This window comes from Sphaeramia orbicularis, chromosome 17 (assembly GCF_902148855.1).
Source record: "Sphaeramia orbicularis chromosome 17, fSphaOr1.1, whole genome shotgun sequence".
NCBI lineage: Eukaryota > Metazoa > Chordata > Actinopteri > Kurtiformes > Apogonidae > Sphaeramia > Sphaeramia orbicularis.
The window spans coordinates 14,989,829-15,014,090 of NC_043973.1; the positions used below are offsets into that span (position 1 = coordinate 14,989,829).

Consider the following 24,262-nt stretch of genomic DNA (forward strand, 5'->3'; position numbering starts at 1 on the left):
ATAATTTTTACTTTCACTTTTATTAGCTCCCCCTTCATCTCAATGCACTTATTTTAATACCTGTCACTGTCAATCATTTCTCTATATATATTTCAATATTTAACCTCCCAAGACCCAGCTATGGGTTTTCTGTCCACATTTGTGGACAAGAGTTTCACAACTTTATACAAAAAAAGAAAAGAAAAGAAAATTGTCCACCACAAAGGACTTTCCATAAAAATGTTTAAAACTGCATCTGAATAAACTGCATCATGATGTTTCCAATACAGGCACTTATTTAATAAAAACAAAAAAAGCTTGTACTTTGCTGACATTTCCTGGGTCTCAGGAGGTTAAGTTACATTTTATTTACAGAGCCTAATAGGGAAACAGAAATTCACTTTTTCTTTACATGTTCCAGTGATCAGTGTCAATAAATGTCTCTTGTTCTTCATTAGATATACTCTAAAAATAAATTAACTATCACTAGGCTTATAGTACACTGTTGGCCATAAAGTTGGATTCAAATATTTTTACCTCTTCTCATAAAATGATTGTGACAATGTGATTTATTCTTGATAGATAAACTGTAACTGCACTTGGTCAAAGGTGATACTGATGTATATAAATAGGAATAAACAAAAGAATGTGTCTGAAAACAAAATTATTCCAACTTTAACTTTAACTTCAACAGTGTATATTAGTAAAATGAACATAAATAGCAATTAAATCATTAATTGCAATGATTTGCATAACAATGTAAATATAAATGCTTAAAAGGTAAATTTAACACAAATTTTTACAATCGTAGAATCAGTTCTTCACTAGCCACCTGCTTTTATCAGAACAAATATAAAAGCTCAAAGCAAAGCGTGAAATAAAAGCATAAAGATGTTCCAAACATCAAGGAATCTAAATGCTTTTTCAACTCACTGCTTGTCCTTCAGATCTTGGCTCTCGCTGCTCTACTTCTGTTGCAGTGGGAATGTGTTTGGATTACTGCAGAAATGAAGTGGCCTACATTCTCTTCAACTCAGACTTTACTGTGTGGTGCGAAGCAAAACAGTACAAGGAACACACCGAGTAATTATTGCATTAATTAAACCCCAAATTAAGGGATGAGATGGTTTGGGATGTCCTTCTCGACATCGAACACGTATCCTGCATCAGCTATCACTGGTTTATATGTGATCCTAGAGACCTTGAACTCTTTATCTCCTTTCTCTTAATGTTTTGATATATTATCTATCAGTAGATTAGGAATGTGGAGCTTTGAACTCCCGCAGCTTTTGCACGATAAGGGATTATCAGTTTTATTTGATAAACCTCTGAAATGATAGCTCATCTGTCTTCTGTGATGCTACCTCTGTGTTTTCTTTCCACAGTTACGTTAGATGGCGTATCCCTTAAATGTATTGTGAATGTTATCCTTTTTTGTCTGGTAGTTTTCTCTTGATGTTCTTGGGTGTGTAGATGTAAACGAACAGATAAAACAGGAGCAAATGAAAGAGGGAAGAGATGGATTTCTCTGATCTTCAAGTCTCTCAGCTCAAATTGGCAGCAATATGTTTTCCTCGCCTAATTAGCCCCATCCAATTTCCTTTATTTCTTTCATATCCTTTGCAGTATTAATAATATATATGGAGTAAGTAGTGTTCACTGTGGTTTTCCATCTTCAAATAATTACTTTAAATGTGTTTCAATATCAGGCACTAGTGAAGTATGGTCGGTTGTACCCATAACTGTGTGCAATGATGAATATTTTAGAGATTTTTCTGTCAGAGTTCCTGCTGTTTGTGATTTCCAGCTGGTTGAAGGTAAACTGAATACGAAGCAGCTCACATTATGACAGGTACACGACAAAACTTCATATCCAGGATGAACACATAACAAAAAACCAGGATGAGGACACTGAAATCCCCCCATGTGGATGAATAACTCAAACGTATCCTCTTGTATCAGGCCTCCTCCCTCCAACAGTACCGCAGTAGGGTTGGATCCTCTGCCAATCAGTCTCCAACCTCCCCCGTCTCCAATCAAGGCTTCTCACCCGGAGGCTCGCCTCAAGTAAGGGCGTGTGAACCGACGAGCTGCTGGCTCGCTTTGTATAAACTTCACCGTCCCTGCATCGTAGCTCTGTGGTTATCGTTGCCAAGTCGGACTCTGTGGCTGCCCCCTACAGCTGCTTTCTTGTGTCGACATTTGCAGATCTGGGCAAAAAACATCGAAATGAATTAAATCAGACTAGTTAAATAATTAGATATTTGCTGTTGTACCTTTATTTAAAGTGGATTTCTGCCAGTCAACAATAGATTTTACATGCACTTTGTCAAAAATTAGGAATCAGTAAAAAAAAAAAAAAAAAAGATCACTTGATGACATCAGGCTTTATACAACTGATATATAGTGTCCACTAAAATACCAGTTCAGTGGTGGAATTGACTATACTTGAAAAAAAAAAATACAAATCTGAAGTATTAGTACTTTACTTGAATATTGACAGTTTTAGCAGATTTGTGCTTCCTCTCTATTTCTTTAGTCAGTTATATTTGTCTGATAGCTTTAGTCACTTTACAGTTTTTTGGATTTTCAGTGGAAGCCATTTCTAAACGTGTGCATTTTTAACATTTGTGATAAACTGAAGGGTGAAGTGTTTCTTTAGGGACTGAGTTAAAAATTCTCCTCCTTCTTAAGCTCAATGAAGTATTTAAAACCTTCCCAGATGGAAATAGTCTCATCACAAAGCTAAAAAAACTGTTCTCCCTTTCTGACTTCAAGAAAAGTGGAGATTTTTTTGGCATATGTGGTTCTCACAAGCTACAAGCACCACTCAGCACTATGTGCAAAGATGAAACCTAAACATCTGCAGCAGTAAAATATGATGTAATATTAATATTAACAGTAATGTGCACCAATATGAATCCAGACACAATATATGTAATAGTAAAACACTGATAGTGAGCATTTTACTGCAGAAAAATCACTTGAACTTTTCATACTTTAACACTTCAAGACCTAAACAATTTCCAGTGACCAATAGTGATCTCAAATAATAACTGTCAAACCACTAATCCTATTAATACATGTAAATAATTCAGGTGAAGTGCAGTTTCTCAGCTTTTCATTGTCGTCAGATATGACCCATTTGGACATTCAGAGGCTTTGTAGTGAACCTGGAAACACTGTCATATTCTGCAATGTTGATTCACCAGTAGGGGTGTAAGAAAATATCGGTTCTGCAATATATCATGACATTTGATTTCACTATACTATATTGATATTAAAAATTACTGTATCAATATCTTTATGTATTTATTCAAATGCAGATATGGCCGAAGTTTATTTTTGTTTTTTTTTGTTTGTATTTTATTTTATTGTTATTTAATGTTGTTTTATTAAATAATGGTTATTTGAAGCATCCTAAAAGCACTTTTTAGTGTCCGAGAGAGGCAGATGTTAGTTCCTTTGTTGGGATTGTATAAAATAATGTTACGATGTTAGTTATGAACTAATAGAATATGAACATTTGAACATAATCTTAAACTGTAATTTCTGTTAGACATAATTTAATTTTTAAGTTTTTACAGAGGAAAATTTTGTGATATAGCATTAGATCCTGTTCTGCTAAAAAAAAAAATGTGTTTAGTATTTGTGCATATTTCTGGCATAATTCAATTCTTCCAGGAAATTTGGGGTTTTTTTTTTGTTTTTTTTACAACAGAAATAGTGTCATGATATATCGTAATATGTTGTATCGTGATCCTAGTATTGTGATTGGGATCGTATCACCAGATTTTTGCCAATACACACCCCTCTTCACCAGTAAAACCCATATAGTTTGATAAATGACAGTGGTTGTAGATGCTGGTTTCCATGTTCAGTATATGATATATTTTTCAGAAAAAGTCACTTTTTCTTCAGTTTTCTCTGTTTTGATATAATAACCTTTGAATTTAATCTGAGCTTTTATGAACATTTACACGATCAGTAAAACAAATACAGGAAAATATCAGATTTTTACTGGAAAATGCAAAACGCAGAGGATAATATGGTAAATGATGATAAATCATGTAGGAGTGGTTTGATATGAGAAAAATGCATTTTGAAGTTGTCTAATTGTTCTAGTTTAAGCAAGTTTTATTCATCGTACTTAAATACTTTTATGCGAAATCTGTGCTTCCAGTGCAGCGTCAGTACTTAAGGTTATAAATATGTCTTCCACCACTGTTATTCAGTAACTTATTTTGTTTATACTAATTACTCTCTTACCAGAAATGATACAAGCTACACAGTTGCTAGGGTTGGGTGATAAAAAAATCTAATGCAACACACACTTGCATCCAACCTTTCGACATGGCAAAAGATCACAGGTGTTCTGAAAGAATGAGGTTTCAGATAAGAGTCATCAGACTCAACACTGATAATAAAGATCCACTGATTGCACCTGGGGGTTTCTTGCTCTGACAGAACCCAATGTAAACACAGTCCTGGTGAAAATGACTTTAGAACAATTCCCTCAAGACATTTTTTTTTTTTAGTTGAAATGTCAAATATTGAAAATAATGTGGTCGTCTGACAGCGACGGATGTTAAACTAGACGTTTTCATTTTGCCCAGATCTGACCACCAGTCCTGAAACACTCAGTGTCATTGATGTGTTGTGATGTAGCTGTGTCCCTGACCTTCCTTCTCTGCTGCTTTTGTGGTATTTGCGTTGCATCTCCACTGTTTCCCCCACATCTTGCTACAGTACAGTGGACTCTGAGCTTTTATGTTCATCAGATATCTGTTATTGTTATATATGTTCACTGTGGTTTTGTACACTGACAATGGGGGGTGGAGTGAGGATGAGGGGAGACGTTTATCACCCTGTTCTTAATCGACCAAATGAAGACGCTGTTGATAATTTTACGCGGTTGAATCTCAACAAACTGAACCTTGATGGCCGGGTGGAGCTTAAAGGTAAACCAAACACACCCAAGGTAAACATCAGGGTTGTTAATCTGTGTCAGACTCAGTAAAGCATTAGAGATTTGTAACCTTGGTTAAAGACTGCCAAGAGTTCACAGCTTTGGTCATTCAGTATTTGTGTTTTCTGTCAATTATGTATTAAGTAAAACCTCTAAGTGCATGTTTCTGCTTGGTTAGAGTGGTGTTGGATGAATTGAAACAGACGGTACAGTGTTTTTCATGGTTAAGCAGCAGTAAAAACAAAAGTTTCAGGGAAAAACAGCTTCTATAAACCAAAGAGGTACTATTTAGTGTGACCTCTCTTTGCAGTTAACATGTTTTAAACCCTTTTGCTCAAACAATGTGAGATGTATTGCATTATTTTTTGATGTTTGATACTTGGTTTCATTCAGTTCATGTCAGATATTTCTAAATAGTGACTTGAAACTTTAGAACCAATTTAGTTCTGTTTTTTTGTGTCTTTTAAGGCTGTGCACATATTTCCTGTATTTTCTTGTTGTATCTAATGAAAAGAGAATGAAAATTAAATATGTATACTAATTTCAACCCTGCAAAAACAACAGATAAAGGTGGCCTAAGACTTTTGCACAATACTGTACGTTATACTATTATTCATTCAGAAAAATGTATGAATCCCACCAGTAGGGTAATTAGTTATTTTTTATTATTATAGTCTTACTAAAACAACAAACCTACTTGTGGTTTCAAACTTTTGCTCAGTACTATATGAGAAAACCTTTTAAATCAATCATGTATGGCATATTCAAAATTTCTTGAACCCACAAAATGATACAGTATGAAATGCAGACTCTATGCATGAAAGTACTGCAAAATGTGCACTTAAAACATAATTTGATTTAGTGATTTATTCTGAACATGCAATGAAGTTTAACATATTTGCGAACAAGCAAAACATGCAGCATAATACAAATATCAACAATCATAACCATTTTAGACAGAAGAACAGCACAATAGTTCCATTTACATGTCCGAAAAGGGGTGGGAAGAAGTGCAGCTTAAACATTTTCCATCATTTCTTTTATTTCATTTTCAAAATAAAATCTTAGCTGTTTATAATGAGCTCCGAGCCTTAAAGACATAGATTATTATTAGAAATCAAGCTGTTTTACTTAATTGTTATATTAAAAAGTTCAAGCTCAGTAGGAAGTAGGGCTGCATGATTAGTCGTTTAAAGATCGCGATCTCGATTCACACATGTATGCGATCTCATTTCTAAACACGGACAATTCTTTGGCATTTTATTTCACGGGCTGCATTACAAACAAATGCCCACAAGCGCAGAACCGCCGCCTCCTCCTCCCTCAACCAATGATAAAGCGTCTTTACAACATGTGAGCCTGCTGCTGTCGGCTGCAGTTGAGTAAAGAAAGAGTGAATTACAGCGGAGGAACATCTGCGGTAAAGAGAGTGAACCGGATGAAAACCCCAGTGGTAGTGGGAAGAGTCACCCACCTGAACTCGTGCCTAATAAAGGTTCACATTCAGCAGTGTTAACCTCATGTCGGTCTTCTTTTCTGTCGTCCAAATCCAGGTGTCTTCTCACTTTCACTTCTCTGACTTCTGCGCTGTTCTTCTTCTCCTTTTCTTTTCTTTTCTTTGCCAGTGAGAATAACTCAGCCTTTAACCAAGAATCAAAAGCCTCACCCTCTCCAAAAAATTTTATATTAACCCTTTGATGCATGAATTATAAGAACCTCAGTCAAGATTTTTTTTCCTGAGTGTTTTTATTCCTCTTTAGGCATGAAAAAAACAATGAGATTGATTTTTTTTTTTTTTTAAATTAACCTATTTTACATGGAGTTACAATCCACTCATTTGGACACCATGTGTTTAATTTTTGAAGCAAAGAAACATTTATTTAAAACGCAGTATCAGAAAGTGTGAAAACTATGAAACAAAAGCATTTTAATGCAGGTAATCTGATGTTTTCTCACCTTTTATCATATTCTAATACTAGTTCTTACTCACTTCATGGAGATAATATAAAAAAAAAGTTTTTGTTTAAGAAAACTGTTAATTACAGTCGAATAACAGCTAGCCATTGATTTCCACTCAATCATGTTACTGTAGATCAGGTTTATCAAGAATATAAAGTTACAGTAATGGTATGAATGCCAGTGTATTATGGGATGGTGCATAAGCGTCCACTGTGTTGGCTGATATGGAACTAAAACAACCAAACCCATGAATATACAAGAAAACAGCTGTAGAATACCTGTCCACTGTAGTGACCAGTATGAATGAAAGGGTTAAAAAAAAAACATTGTGCCGGCTGGGAAGTTTCTTCATGCTGCAAACTTTCACAGATCAGCTGATGTCACTTAACAACCGGGACCGTAAGTTAACAGACTACTTGCGGAGTGATATGAAAGACGTGAATCAGAGGTAAAAGAACCCATTTTCCTTGACAGCGGTGAAATAACTATTTTGTGAAAAAAATCGTCCCAGAGAATTGTGATTTCAATTCTAAGCAAAAAAATCGTGATTCACATTTTTGCCAGAATCGTGCAGCCCTAGAAGGAAGTGTCACCATATTTAATATATGGTTCCCACAATACACTATAGTTTCTAGTGTCAAACAGTATGATATCATTTACTGCCCACTGAATCATTGCAGCTGTTGTTTCAGCCGTACTAAAGTATGTTGGTATGAAAAATTAAAAACAGTATACCAGGTCAGTCTGTGTAGCCCACCACTACTTTCCAGTTTTACCTCGTTTCTATCTTTAAATTATTCCACATAATTACCCTGTTCAGTTGATTTCAGTGTAATATCAACCACTTATTCCCATGTTAATACCCAGCTCTTGCCTCTGTATCAACCTAACTATTACCATGTTACTATTGAGCTTTAATTTAACATCTTAACAGCATCATTCAACCAAAGAAGCCAGCAGCGTTTTTTTTTTTTGTTTTTTTTATGACAGTATTATTTCTGATGACTTGTCAGTGTAACATGTTTGCGACGCCGAGGAAGACAAATGTGCAGAGTGACATTGATGGGGATGTCAACGTGCTTCTCCTGCTGTTTCCTCACCAAACACGGTTCTTTTCTTGTGCTGAAGCGGCTCATTCTCTGTCCTGAGGTTGTAAACGGGCTAAACCACAACTGACAGGCTGTGCTCTATTATCCTGCACTGGCCTGTGGGGACATCTGCAGCATACAACGATAATTTGGTTTTGAACTAGGAGGAGCACGGCCCGAGAATATGATCCAATTACTTATACATTAAAAAGGCCGCAATGGAATAAGGAGAATTTCTGCTGCTGCTTCAGTGAGAACATTCAGATGAGAAACTTCAAGAGAATTATCTTACACTTAATGGCTCAGCAGCGGGAGAATAAAGTCGTAATGGGGATAATATTTTCAGTGATTCGGTTTATTTAATTTGGTTTTGATTGTATTTGGTTTGTGTTAATTAATACAAGTGAGACAGAAGACAGGCAGAGGAAGGAACAGTCTTTAAAAAGTAATGTCCTGATTACTTCTGGTGTCTTTTCCTCTAATATTAGTTAGTGATGTTAGTGATGACAATACATGTCATAATAGTTCTCACTGCTTTGATTAATCCTTATGTATTACACCCTACCCTTTTTATATTATTAATGCCTGTATAATAGTATTTTTGAGTAAAAGCTCCTAAAGTGGCATTTGGGAATGGTGTAAGTTACTCACTTCATGAAAAATTCATCCATAATTTCTTGGTGTCATGGGTTTTTGCTTCTGAAAACACTTTAAATACTGTAAGACTCGGCAAATATTATGGGGATTGGTTTAGTTTGCATTAGAAATGGAGACAGAGGAGTGCTTAGCTGGCTGCAACATGTTTATTTTCCCCGCTTTCCACTAAGAATGGACTTATACACATAATAATCAAGCTGTTGCAGTTGTTTGTATGTTCATTAGGATTTGACTGTATTCACTTCTATGTGTCTTCTATGTTCGTTCTGCTCTGGTTGGGTTGTACAGATATTATTTATGGGTCCCACATGGCCTGTAAAATGTGGAAGAGATTTGGAAAAGGAGACAAAAAGTACACTGTTGTCCTGTTTTCCTTTAGCTGAGAATATACTCCAGTGTGTTTTACAAAAAAAGCTGTCCACTGCAAACAATACTTAAAAAAACTCAAAAATATATCTGAATCAAGGCAATCAAGATGGCAATTATTTAATATAAAAAAGCCAAAATATTTGGTTTCCTGGGTGTCAGGAGGATATACAAAAACACAGTACAATAAACATTCTGTACCTGACGTTGTTGCATTAGATTAAGGAACAAAAAAAAAAAAGAATACAAATTTGCAGAGCTAAAGATAATCCCTATATTTCCAGTCTGATACTTCCAACTCACGAGATTGTCAGGAATGTAACTAAAAGAAGAGTAAAAAAAAAAAGAAAAGAAATGGATTAAGAAGAAAGAAAGAAAGAAAGAAAGAAAAGCCCCTTTTTTACACAGCACTTCTGTTACGGGAATATTTCACTTTTATTTCAAAACGAAATGGTGGGATCATTTGGTCCTGGCTTTGTCGCAGCTCTGTAATGCCTCTGGAGGTAGTAACAGAGCTGTGATAAAGGTGGAACCATGATTCCGGAATACTATGTAAAGCAGGGGTCTCAAACTCATTTTCTTTCAGGGGCCACATTCAGCCCGATTTGATCTCAAGTGGGCCGGACCATTAAATTATGAAAATACTTGCTGTCCAAAAAAAATGTAAATAACCTGAAAAAAACTGAAATTTCTTAAGGAAATGTAGTGTAATTTAAACAATATTATGCCTCAACTTATCATCTATACATGTGCATTATGGATCGAATCTACAAAGACACTAAACACTTAGTAACAGGCAGAAAATAGTTAAAATTATGCTTAGTTTTCTTCAGACATTTCAGGTTGCTCATATTTGTTCAGGTTATTCACATTATATTGTTATAGGACAGTTTGTAAATGTAAGTATTTCCATAATTTAATGTTATTTTTTGCACTAAAACAAAGAAAAAAAATTGAAGTTTGTATTATTTAGGCATACTGTAATATTTTTCTCACATCAAAGCAAGAAGAAAATATAGTGTCATTATTTTTTGTAGGTTTTTATGCTGTTATTATTTTACTGTACATCATATTGGTCTGTATGTGGAACCTGAACTAAAATGAGTTCAAAAGCCTTGACTGTGGAATTTTTGCACACTGGCCGGACTGGAACCTTTTGCGGACCGCATTAGGCCCCCAGGCCGCATGTTTGAGACCCCTGGTGGAAAGGGAACACCTCTCGTTCCACAACCAAGGTGTGACGTTTTGATGACAGCGACCTCCTGAGAGACAGCGGGTGCATATGGAGCCACTGGCATGGATTCTGCAGCAGCCACCCCAGCCACCCCAGGTGCCACGGCTATGTGCCAGGGGTGCCGCAAGTGCCGCAGCTACATGCCATTTTCACTCGTGGCACGAAGCCGCAGGACCCGCGGCACCTGGGGCGGCTGCTACAGAATCCATGCCAGTTTCTCTATATGCGCACTATACACTGTACTGCGTCACCACCCCTTTGATTCCGGAGACAGGCTGTAAAAATCCAGCCTGTCTCACCTCTGTTACTCCTTCGGCTTGGCTGTGGAAATCAGTCAATGGTGGAAAAAAGGAGGGATCACCATCCTGCCTTTTTTCTGGGATCTCTGTGTAAAAGTAGCTAAAAAAGAAAACTGTGACCAGAATAATGTAAAAATTTCACTCTCTAGTGAAATATTTATTTTGCTTTAGATATTGAAGTTTTAGGATGAATTGTTTTGATATTAAGTAGTTATTGTTTTAACATCGGATTCTTTTGTTTAATCTGTTTTACTTCAATAATGTCAATAGTGAGTTCTTTGTTACCAGGATTTATGTAGTACTCTGTTGTAGTTTAAGTATGTTTTCACTGGTTAAACTTGTTAAGATAGGAAACATCTGTCTGCACAAGAGTTAAGTAGGTTCTGTTCTTCTTTAAGATACACGTCTGAACACACACATTCATACACATAGTGTTGTCAAATATAGGTGATAAGGGTAAACTTATTGTTAGCATAAGTTTACTGAGAGTTAAGACCCCACATCTGTTTGATCTTTTTAGATAACGCTTAGTTAAAGACCAACCCATTTGTACATGTGAGCCCGCCCATAGGGTCAATAAATGTACATTTCATGTGATGTTTGGGGCTCATTGTCTTTGAGTCCTCAGCGCTGAGTGTCCACCTTATTCGTGATCCGAATAAATTTTTTCTACTTTGAGACTGATCTGAATCCAGACTCGTCCTTAGAGCTTCCAATAAAAGAACACAGTAACAGTAGTCCAGTTCTTCAAAAATGAAGAATATAGCATCATCATGTCTCAAAGACACATTTCCAGATGATTTGTATGTTGCCGTTTCAGTGTTGACTTGCTGCTCTGTCTTCTCCTAATCTAACGTTTTCATGCTTCATGTTCTCTGTAAAGTGTCTAAACTTCTACGGCCTGAATGAAGACTATTTCCTGATACTTGAGTACTTGAGTGTGAGTAAACACACAGGGCCTGTTTGTTGTTGCAGCATAACTCCATACTGGGCAGTGTGTTCGCAGACTTCTACGACCAGCAGCTCCCCTGCATCCAGGCCAGCGCTCTCTCACAGCAGGTACAGATGCCACATTCCATCTGTAGTATCAACCTGCAAGAGTGTTTTCAGATGCAATAGGAAACATTCAACTGCCTGATATTTCTTTCCGTTTGGTTTGTGATTGGCAGCTGGAGCAGTTCAACATGATGGAGACTCCCATCAGCTCTGACAACCTATACAACCAGACCTCCACCCTCAACTACTCCCAGGCGCTTATGATGGGTTTAACCGGTGGGCACTGCAACATACAGGACTCGCAGCAGCTGGGCTACAGTAACCATGGCAACATTCCCAACATCATTCTCACAGGTACAGCTCTGTCTTATCCCTTAAGGCTATTTAGATGGAGAACTACAGCTGGAAATGTAAAGAACACACATTCTGAGGATAAGGTTAAGGTTAACCCGCGTTATTATCCCTGTAGGAAAATTCTGTCTTTGCATTTTACCCATCTGAATACACATACAGTACCTAGCATTAGCATTAGCATTGCATTGTACCTGTGTTTAATGGCAGAAATGGCACTTCTGTGGGGGTTTGTTTGCTTGTTCTTCATGAATGAATAAATATTTGTTGATACATTCACAATCACAATCATTCACAATCAGAAATACTGTATGAATACCAGGATGGGAAATGATTGGTTGCAGTACACACTGAACACAGTGCAAAACAACAGGAATATATACAATAATATAATATAAGACACAGAGCAGTTGACTGAATTGCTAACTGTAAATAAAGTGAGAAATCGTTTAAAGGCTATGATTTTCATTTTCTTCTTCTTCTTTTTGATCCTTCTTCTTCCTCTTGATTATTCTTCTTGATTTTTCTGGTGTTCAGACCAAAGGTAGAGACAGATCAAACGTAAGCATTAATGTGAGTGCAGCATGTTAACTCACCAGCCGTGGACCTCGGAGTTCTTCTGCATGCGACACGTATCAGTAAACCAAGGGTCAGGAATCCAAACTTTTATGTTTCGTGTCTTTACTTAAAACTTAAATTGATACAAACAAAAGATGAATTCCTAATTTAAATTACATGACGGCCAAAAGACTGTGATGCTCCTGGGCTCCAGACTTCGGTTCTGCTTCTCTTTCTTTACGTTTTTATAATCTTAGCAGCCAATAGGATTGCATTACACAATGACATCAAGACTGATGCTGTTATTACTCAAACATTCATATAATATGCATAAATTATTAATAAGAAATCAAATATAAATATAAATATGAATTTTTAACTGAAGCACAAAAAATGGCTCTAACAGTTAATCTGCAATGACCAAAACCTGCCAAGTCTCACCAACTACATGAGAATAGCTGTTTTCATAAAATATCAAATAAATGTGAGGCAAACTTTTGCAAAGTTGCTATATTGAATATGCAAATTAAATGTGCTTTCATGAGCTGATTTAGAGTGAATAATCCAGGCTGTGTTATGTCACCAGCTGACAGTACTGTAGGCTACATTAAACAGGGCTCTGATTAACCGAGTAGAAGATGGAGAGTATTCTGTAGTTGTTTTCTGTGATGTCTTTTTTCATGCATAGGACAAAGGAATAATTCAATTTCCTCATTAGTCCACACAACCTTTTGCACCAGATTTGTTTTCAGAGTTGGGCAAGCTAATCAATCACATGCATTAGTGTTCCCTAAGGTGTTTCCATTTCATGTGCATTTACTCTTCTGCAAAAAAAGGAAATATCACCTCAAATGAGTGAAAAAAAACATTTTTGCCAAATTTTTGCTGAAATTCAGCAGTTTCCATAAATTCTCTAAGGTGAAATGTCATAATGCAGCTCAAAGGTGCGGGAGACTTTCGTGACCAATTTTTCATCAAATCTGTAAAACCTCAGTCATAGCCTAAGTATCAAGAATCTGTAAGTCTTTCTGTGATTACTCACCTGAATCTCTTGCATTGCGGTGAACAGTTTCGAAGTGCCATCCACCATAAACAAACCATATGTTTACAAACAGAGTCGGAAGGTAACTCTTCGGAATTTTGTCGCGACGTACATTGTGGGAGGTGAAGGCTCACTCCGCTGCCTGACAGCGGCAGCGCGAGCATATGATATTATACGAATGATATTATGTGGATGAAACAAACACGATGCAGAAATGGCTGGAGGAATATGCATAGAGGGAAGGGAGCTCCTGCCGTTTCCGCATCGTGTCTTCAGCAGCTACCACTGCCAGACAGCGGCACAAATCGGCGTTTCCCACAATACACGTCGCGACAAAATTCTGAAGATACCCGAGTTACTTACTGGCTCTGTTTGTAAACATATGGTTTGTTTATGGTGGGTGGCACTTCAAAATTGTTCACCGTAATGCAAGAGATTCAGGTGAGTAACCACAGAAAGACTTACAGATTTGTGATACTTAGGCTATGACTGGGGTTTTACAGATTTGATGAAAAATTGGTCACGAAAGTCTCCTGCACCTTTAAATACATATATGGAAATGTACCTAGTGTATTGTTTCCACTGCTTTCTTCTCTGGGTTTCCTTGTTGCTGGATACAATGTGTTTCATCTTAAAATTCATTCATTCCTAAAATAAAATACATTTTTGGATCTGTGCATCTCCAGACTGAAGATCACATCTTTTAAATTGGTGTATTTATTTCTCATCTTGTATTAAAGCTGTGTTGACTAAATATTTTTCTAAAAATTCAAATTTACAAATGTGTCATGTTTGTTTCCAGTGATTTCACATGGAAAGACCCAAACAATAATTGTAATGTCAAAGTAGAGAAGATGGTGAGATACATTAGTAGTATCAATTCTGGAAAAAACAGTGCATTTAATTCATTCTGACGATTGAGTCTCTAAATTTACTTTTTTTCTTACAGCCAAGTCATCTTCCATTTATAAACTACATGTTCCTCCTGACAGTTGATCCACAATGTCAACAACTTTCCCAAACACGTCTGAAAAGGCTTAATATGATGTACATTGGTAGCTATCCACATGTGTTAGGGGCGACAGATTTATACTGCTGACATTAACATTAACGCCGCCCTGTCACATCACATAGAGACAAACCAATTTTATGTGTTATTTCTGAAAACTGGCTGTCTCTCTTGTTAAGTGCCTCTTTACTGAAATATGTAATTATGATGTCAAGATGTCAACCCTCCCAAGTTGCTATCAAATTATAACCAAGACAGTTCACCATGCTTTCTGTTTTAGATGTACTTCTGTTTTTTTCACTCGAACAGTCAAATTTTATCTGTACCTTTGTCGCTCAAGATGCTTCACTGGTGACTCATTAGCAGATAATAAGACATAACAAGAGTAAACTGAAATGTAGTGTAATAGCAACTTAATTAAAAAACAGAAATCAATAGATAAAGTAATTTATGTCACATAAAACATAAATATAGTAAAATAACCAAATAAAATAAAATAGACATGATTACAAATGACATAATGAATGAGGCTAGGATACAGTTAAACCGAATAAAAGTATATCTACAATAAAATAAGAGAATAAGTGATGTACACTTACTGGCCACTTTATTAGGTACACCTTGCTTATACCAGTTCGGGCCCCCATTGGTCCTCAGAACTGCTGTAAGCCTTTGTGGCATATAGATTCAACAAGATGCTGTAAACATTCCTCAGAGGTTTTGGTCTACATTGACATGGAAGTTGCTGCAAATTTGTCAGCTGCTCACCCTTGACGCAAATCTTTTCCATCATATCCCAAAGGTGCTCTGTTGGATTAAGATCTGGTGTTGTTATGAACCTTCCAGACCCTTGGGTCATGTGGAACAGGTTTACTCTACATCCCTAGAGTTAAAACTAAACACGGAGAAGCAGCATTCAGTTTTTATGCTCCAGTTATTTGGAACCAACTCTCAGAGAACTGCATATCAGCTACGATTCTCAGTTATTTTCTGTATTCACTGTAACTTTTATATCTCCATTTCGCCTAACTTTTATTTTATGATGCATTTTTTTTAATATTGAAATGTTTTTAAAGCTGTTTTAAGGCAAGGCAGATTTATTTGTATAGCACAATTCATACACAGGGCAATGGGTCTATGTGTTTCCCCCTGGGATTAATAAAGTATTCTGATTCTGATTCTGAAATAACCTCTAGAGTCAAAGGAAGTGACAAAGTGGCAAAAGATAGAAGACTAAATGTTAGATTAGATTAGATTAGATTAGATAGAACTTTATTGATCTCTTGGGCAGAGCCCTCGGGAAATTGAGGTTCCAATTGCAACACAACACCTAATGTACACATAACAAATATTACAAGAAAATAAGAATAACAATAACTATAAAAACATTATTGAAAATCAGGGATTTGCACACTGGAAAGTAGTAGTACTTGTACTAATGTGACTGCTTGTCGTTCAAATGTGCTACACAAATAAACATATTTTTTGTAACTATAACAACTTTTATACAAGAAACACAACTAAAAGGACATCCAAAAAACACATTATATGCAAATTAAATTACTATAAAAACATTCTACGTTTGATAATTAATTAGTTCAAGATTAGATTGAAAATTAAACCCACTTAAGATGCAATTTGTGCAACTTAAAATAAAATATGAAACCCACTAATAAAGCGTCAAGGACCCAAACAGCCGCTGGTGACCAAAACCAACTATTGACATAAGAAGTTTAATAACTGTTGATCCACTAATCCTGTCAATACATGTAAATAATTCAGGTAAAATGCCGTTTCTCAGCTTTTCACCATCATCAGATATGACCCATTTGGACGTTCAGAGGCTCCGTAGTGAACCTGGAAACACTGTCATTTTCTGCAACATTGATTCATCAGTAAAACCCATGGAGTTTGACAAACGACAGTGGTTATAGACTCTAGTTTTTATGTTCAGTTAAAGACATATTTTGTTACAAAAGTCACTTTTGCTTCTTCTGTTTTGATATAACCTTTTACTCTGACCTTTTATGAAAATCTACATGATTAGTAAATTAAATAAACTAAACTACCCAATTTAAAATGAAAAATGCAAAATGTAGAGGAGAATATTATAATAAATCATGATAAATCACTTAAGGAAGGTAAAAAATTTTAAGAAATTAATTTGAAAGTTGATACACCTTTAGGAGCTAATCAAGAAAAAAAATTACAACAGTTTTTAAATGTGAATATTGATGTAGATTTTCAGTAAATAAAATTTAGGAAAGTATCCGCTTTTCACTGGAAAATACAGACAATAAAATAATAAATGAAGATAAATGACCTAAGAAATTATAGAAAAGCATTTACAAATCACCACAAAAAACAGTTAAGTCTTTAAGGGTTAAAATAAAAGAAAAAAGAAAATAAAACTACACCACTGCTGCCTTCTTCTAAACTGTGCTGTCTTGCGTCTCCTCAGTCAGTGGAGAGTCTCCGCCCAGTCTACCGAAAGACCTGACAGCGTCCCTGCCCTCAGACGTCAGCTTCGATGTCGACTCCCAGTTCCCGCTGGACGATCTGAAAATCGACCCACTGACACTCGATGGCCTGCACATGCTCAATGATCCCGATATGGTCCTCGCCGACCCGGCCACAGAGGACGCATTTCGCCTCGACCGGCTCTAACCCCCGCCGTACACTCACGCACAGGTGTGTGGACACTACTGCCGCTCTGAGTTGACATCAGACAGGATAAAACCAGGAGGAGCGGGTTTCTGGAGTAATCTGGTGGCGGTCCAGCAGTTCCACACGACCACTGACTAACCCAACAAACCCTCGAAGACGTGATTAGAAGAAATATCAGTGCTACCAGCCATCCATCTTCTCAGAACCAGAAAGATGGTTCACCACTAATGACGTACATGTTATGGAATGAGTCCTGTTTATGGTTATTTTCCTACTCTTTGCTAATGACACATCTCTTTTGATTTATTTTTAGATGCCCAGTTTTTAGAAGCACTTGTTTGAGGAAGCTTGATACAAAAAAAAAAATATATATATATAAATATATATATATAAGTATAATGTGGGCAGAAGGAGCCGAGTCTTTGTGTTTATAACTGACTGAATGAGTTACAGTAAAGCTGCGTTTCCATCACTGGAACCAGGAACCTTTGGAAGAACTCAGTTTGCATCACAGGGATCAGGGTCTAAGTTTAGTTGTGTGGTCTTTCTTTAATAGTTCAGGAATTTTGGGTGTAAACATTTCTAATTGGTTTCACTTTAGCCACTGGTTTTAAAAAGCCCTAGCTCTTTTTCAACCTATTACTGTAGAGTAGGAGGGAAAAAGCATGCGATGGTCAGCCCAAATTCCAGGCGTTATTGTCTTTACATCCTTTAAGTTCCTGGGATTCAATTTCTGGTAACATGGAACCAAACACATCTTCCTGATTGTAATATTTCATTTAAATCCGCCCGCTGATTTCCTAGATCACAAGCACAATCATAAGTTCTTATTTGACTCAGTTCAGGTTGGAACCAAACCGCATTGTGTCAAACCAGTCAATACGATGACTTCTCTAAACATACAATACGTCTTTTGAACAGAACAAGAACGAACAGCTACACTTAAGACCCTCATTGATAAGAAGGATGTGTTTAACATACCAACTCTTGTTCTTCTTACATGATTGGGTAACATTCATTTACCTGCTGGTCAGTGCTCTGATTGGCTGTAAGTTTATCCAGTCTTCTTGGAAGTAACCAGAGAGGCTCCAGACAAATTCAGACTAGAGTTCTGACAGTAAACGTTCCAGTCACTTTGGATGGAAATGTGGTTTATGTCTGCAGAGAAAGCATTTACACTAAAACTCTTACTTGTTAACATAAAGTAGCTTGATGATAAGAGGAAACCACTCTTAGTTAGGGATGGGAATTAATACGATTTTATCGATACAAATCCCATTATTGATTCTGTGGGGAAAAGGAAACCTGCCCTGGGTAAATAAAAAAGACAACTTTTTACCTCCTAAAATAATACTTTCAACTCTTTCTTTGCTAAACCCAAAATGCATATTATTCTTATGCATTCCACAGTTTGGAACCACTTCTTGATTCCCATCCCTACTTTTGGTTTTTGGTCGTTCTGTGAAGTTTTTACGTCCCTCTGTGCCAAGACGATTGTTCTTCATGTACATTCAATTATAGTATTAATTCAGTGCAAATTCCTGTGTCGTTTTGGCAAAGACGCCAAAACCAGACCCCAAATTTCCTCTTAAATCGTGAGTGTCAGAGTGATTTTGCCACCAAAGTTACTTTAAGAACTGCTGAATTTTAATTTCATCATAGTAAATAGCAGTCATCAGTTATGCATGAAATCACAAAGCACTGTGCATACTTGTTTTGCCTTAATAGTTTGACATTTTGGTTTTCATGCAAAGATGACTATTATATAAATGGAAAAATGTATTACCTGTTGAGTAATTTTTCATGTTTTACAGGTGGTTTGGCCTATATAATTCACAGTTGTGTTTCTGTAGTTGTATTTTTGAGGCGTGCTGATCTTTATTCAAAAATCTATTGTCACTAACATTCAGTTTTTCATATACATACATTAATGACTAAAACCTAAACAGATAAATGACTTCTTTGTTATGAAATAGATGTTTACAGGCTTGTTTTGTTTTATATTTTACATGTACAGAATGTGATTAGATTTGCGTAATGGTATCTATGCAAAACTACAGCGATTGATTTAGGACTGTAAAACAAAACCGACAAAATTAACCCTTATAAAGATGAAGCAAATGTGCAAAATTCTTATAGAATGCACAGCGACGGTGCCATGTTATATTTCTTTTGATACTTTAAAGACATTTTTCTTTTCAGATGAATACGGTGTAAGGAAAAAAAAAAAAAAAAAAAAAGGCTCGGTGAAGTGTGGCATAAAATAGCAACTGAAACTCCTGGATTTTTTTCCCCAAAGATGTGACCTCAGTGTAGTTGAAATATTTATATTTTTCCAAACAATTGAACTGCCTCTATACTAGAACAGCATTGTTGATGCAATGAGAATGTATTTAGGTCACATCTGTACAGTTGTGTTGTTTCCATCTCATCATCCTTGTCGCCTCTTGTATGGTTTTAATGTACTGTAGGACCAAATATGTTTGTTAAAAATGTACCCATCATGTTTTTTCTGTGGAACTACACTCCCACCACGCTGAATATTCCCAGTTCTTTTTCTTGCTCATGTTGTGTGTGCCCTTTATCAATGTGTTGGTTGTCTGTCTTGTGTGTTTTGCATTTTTATCGCTTTGTGCATTTGCTCTTTAAAAGTCCTCTGTGAAGTTTGCGTGTGGATCAGTGAGTGGATGCAGAACGTCCACTCACTGCCCTGCCCCATGTTTCACTTTGTTCATATTGCACTTTATGCATTTATTTAAAACACAAATTTATGAGAGTTTATATACCAACACCCCCCCTGTGACTGTTACTGTATGTGCACTGGACCTGTTCGCCCTGTCTTTGATTAAACTTGCCTTCTTGTAAAAAAAAAATATATATAATATTAAAAAAGCTAAATTAAATGACAGTTATTTTTGGAAGAACTCATATACAGATCGTCTATTTAAAAGAGCTGAGTTTCTAATCAGTGAGTATTTTGTTAGCCGTCTGCTGTTACACCGTTGTTTCCTAAATTTTGGTAATCTAGTCTACATTTGTATACTTGGGCAGTGGTGATTAAAGGTGTCTGTATAACTGACCTACATGGTCTTATTCCTGTGCTGCAGCTCTCTGTGCTATTGATGGCGTGTTTTAATAAATAACTTTACTAGGAACTGTTTTTAATCACTAATTGGCCAGTTTTAGTGTATCATTAAAATTGTTCCAGACACATTTTTAGTGATTTCTCAGATAAAATTTGCAGTCACATCACAAAAATGTACTAGATGGAATCAAAAAGTATTTTATTAAATTTATACGTAACTCAGTCCAGTTTTGAATATTCTTTTTAATTAATATAAGCCCATAAAAGAGAGCATTCTTTCTTTTCTAGGACACTATATAACCATTCTTCATGTATATTTTCCACACTGTATTTTGTAGCTGCGATGTTACATCCGTTGATGTATGTCAAGGTCCTCCTGTGCCCGCATATTTCACTGTTATTTTCATACAATGTCAATCTGAAATGTTGTGAAAATGTGATCGAATTTAAGCTTTTCATTTTCAGGTTTTTTTCTGTATCTTTTTTTAAATACTCTAAGGTTGCATCATGCTTTTGAATTATGATGCAGTGTTTTTTTGGTTTATTTCTCTTGTTTTTTTTCTATTTTAATAACTTTGTGACAGCATGACTTATTTCTGAGGATATTTTCCCTGTTATGGCTTGCTTTTTTTTTTATTATTTCTTTCGAAAAGACGGGGTCAGCTTTGTCTAAGTGTGTTGTTTTTTTTCTTGTTTGGTGATACTGTCTTTTGTCTCATTATTTCAGCATCATGTGTAGGCTATGTAACCGCTAAATGGAGCCTAAAAGCATCAGAAATATGGTAATCAGCCTTTTTACGCACATGTACACGCTGTTGTTTGGTACTATGTTTTACACTGCAATATACTGTATGTGCTTATTTTCTGTGCAATACCCACAGAGTTTTGATTATGTCATGGTAAATCTATAGAGTAGCTTTGTATATTGCTATATGGTAGGAATAATGTTTTTGTGCTTTATGTGATATGATGTCAAAGTGAGAAAATGCACTGAGAAATCCTGTGCTGCAATATGTCATTGTGGCTCTATATTCTCTGCTGGACCTCAGACTTTATAGTGAGCCTGACATCTTTGTAGGTCCATTCTTCTGTTTTTGGTATTTTCTTTTCACTCTTTTTGTGCTCATGTAGATAGCTCTGATGTATCGCCTGTTATGCCACCTTTTATGCATCAGCATTCATTGGTTTAGTACCAATGTTTACTAGACAAGAGTTTACAAGAGAGCAATGTTGGTTTTTCTCTCAACCGAATCACAGACTACATGTTAGCCACTTGCTGTGTAGTTTAGCAAATGATTTAGCTTTCTAATAACCAGAATTAACTGAGAATCCATTATGTAATTTCAATAATATGAACACACAATTCTCCACAAGTGTTATGATATTTTCTGTATCATGAGTTTTGGAAGTTATGTTAATAATTTCAACTTAACCTGTATGCGTTTCAAGGCCCTGAAAGCACTTTTCTGATTATTCACACTTAATATGAGCAGCTCTGTGCTGTCGTTTTTACCTGGACAAGCTGACTTGAATTACAGTAGGGTATGGGAATAAATAAGATTTTAATGATAGTTTAAGACATTTTAAAGCAAATCAGTAATGTTATTTCTAGTCTTTCTTTTCTTGTTAAAACAACAGGTGAACCAAAAAGCCAAAGTTCAAAATAGCCATAAATAAGAACAGAAGTAAGAATATATAATGTGTCCCAACTGTCACTAGTGGAGTATGAATTATTACATAATCTATGACTTTATCAATGCATTGTTTACATTGAGGATAGTTACTGAAATTATAGCAGCATAAAGAGACGTGACTGATATATACTTCCCGGAAATTTCTTTTCTGCATGATACTGAATTTAAAAAATTTAGACATTTTTGTTAAATCAAAAGCATTTAGTTCTGAGTATGTTTTATAAATCTGCTGTCAAACACTATATACGTACATAGTCTGAGGAATAAGCATTAACATACAGCATGAAATGCAGTCACAGATCCACATACTGTATCTGCTATTTCTATAGATATATAAATATAGGTTATGTAGGTTGACTTTGTGACACATGTTAAAACGGAATGAATCAGGAGGATGAGATAGACTCAGGAGTCTATGGATGCTTTGTGTACATTTTGAGGGCAGCCTTCTGCTGGTTCAAACCTCATACAATGGCAGCTAAATTGTTATAAAATGTATTTTGTTTCTGAGTACAGTGATACTAATTCAAACAGTGCACGTGCATTTTACTGCCGTTCGGGGTGCATTATGTTCCTATAAGTTCATAAGGAACACAGCAACGGGAAACATATTATGCTCTTAGAATATGCAAGATTTAGCATTCTGCAGCACAGCTTGGCAAGGTGGTACTTTGTTGAGCTAACCCTTTAAAAGTGACTGGTTCAAACATTGTTCTTCAAATCGTGTGTTTTCTAATTTCACTGTCAAATCGGACCAAAAGAATCCAAGTTGGCTGTAAATGTGTGCTATATTTAAGATGAAATATGCTTCTGTTTGAACTGTACCTGATGTATTTTTTCTTGTGTGAAGGCTTCAGTCTTTGTATCTTTGCATTATTATTTGTAAAGGAAATTAAAACAGATATATCTGAGTAAGCAAACATGTCTCTTATCCTGTTTTGGCATCACAGGAACTGGGAAAAAAAAAGAGAAACGATACACAACTTCAGTCCCATAACTTAGACTTTCTCACACACTCCACAGCCTGTTGCCCAGCATTTTCCCTGCCTCTCCCACTCTGTCCACACCCACGAATTAAGATTTGACACTGGACATTTTGCATGTGGGATGGACACGACAAAAGTAATGGCTGGTGGTGGGATTTCTGTTTATCGTGTGAATTGTTGTGGTCATGATCAGAACTTGTGTTGGAACATTTTTATTTACTGGCTTATGCTACTGGCATCAAAAAGCTTATTTGACAAGTGTAAGCGGAGGTTCTTTACTGAAGCAGCATGACTGATGCCAACATTCAGTCATGATGAATGCAGGGGAAATATTTAAACACAACCGTGGAAATGCAGAGGACAAATGTACACAGGTGTCAGTTCATTACATAAATACAAAGATTGAACTTGGCATTTCCTAGTGCCTCATTTTCTATTAAACTGTAACAGACATATTGTAAGTTTTTTTCTCCTCTTTTGGATTTTCAAATAAAAGTAGGAATTAGAAAATAGAATTTAAGATATGGTGTCTTTACACCCAAAGACACAGCTTTAGAGCGTCTAATAATGAATGAAAACCACCGAATGCATTAAAACTAAGCGTGGTGGGTTCACAAATACAACACTCACTCCGATTAAAAACCGTGTTCCGAACCTTTAGTGTCACAGATGAGCTTAGATGGATGGATGTTATCACCAGGCAGACTGGTCCAAACATGCAGCATCCTTCTCCAGACAGATTCTTTACTGGGTTTTAATCCACTTTAAAGGCCACAGGGCTCCATCTGCTGGACAAATGCTGAAGTACGCCTACTTTCCCAACTGTCTTTTAATTCAGTTCAGTTCAGTTCACTTCAGTTCAGTTCAGTAGGTCCTATTTGGCACAAAAAACAGGCATTTACATCCCCAAACCTGGTGCACAATAAACAAGTAGCTACATAGCCTCACAGAAAACTACAATTTTACCATTACAAATAAATGTACGAAGTAACTTAACAAACTAAAATGGAAACTGACGATAAAAAGATAAACATCTATAAATATAAGTGAGAACTATATGACACGGCAACTGTTTAAATAAATTCATGTATTAAAGATATGTATTCTGTATGTCAGAATGTATGTTATGTCTGATAAATTATAAGAATTTAACATTTTCACTTTGGCGTGTCTGATTTTCTTTTTCTAAATAACTAAAAAAAAATTTTTTATCCCAACACTCAAATGTGAATAATTTTTTTCCTCATTTCATTGTGCTTTATTGACATAAATATCATGGTGAATAATATTACCAAAGCATCAAGGATAATATACATAAATAAT

The 24,262-nt window shown here is 36.0% G+C and overlaps 1 protein-coding gene across 2 annotated transcripts in view; it reads left to right on the plus strand.

Moving 5' to 3' along the window:
- Positions 1–22,873, plus strand: part of crtc1a (CREB regulated transcription coactivator 1a) — a 45,575-nt gene extending 22,702 nt beyond the window's left edge. The window contains exons 12-15 of one of the 2 annotated variants that reach the window (XM_030159794.1): positions 1,942–2,046; positions 11,527–11,610; positions 11,721–11,901; positions 16,969–22,873. In XM_030159794.1, coding sequence (XP_030015654.1) covers positions 1,942–2,046; positions 11,527–11,610; positions 11,721–11,901; positions 16,969–17,174 — 576 coding nt within the window. In that variant the 3' untranslated portion in view covers positions 17,175–22,873. The remainder of the gene's footprint in view (positions 1–1,941; positions 2,047–11,526; positions 11,611–11,720; positions 11,902–16,968) is intronic. The other variant, XM_030159795.1, reaches the window with a different exon arrangement.
- Positions 22,874–24,262: the final 1,389 nt, after the last annotated feature.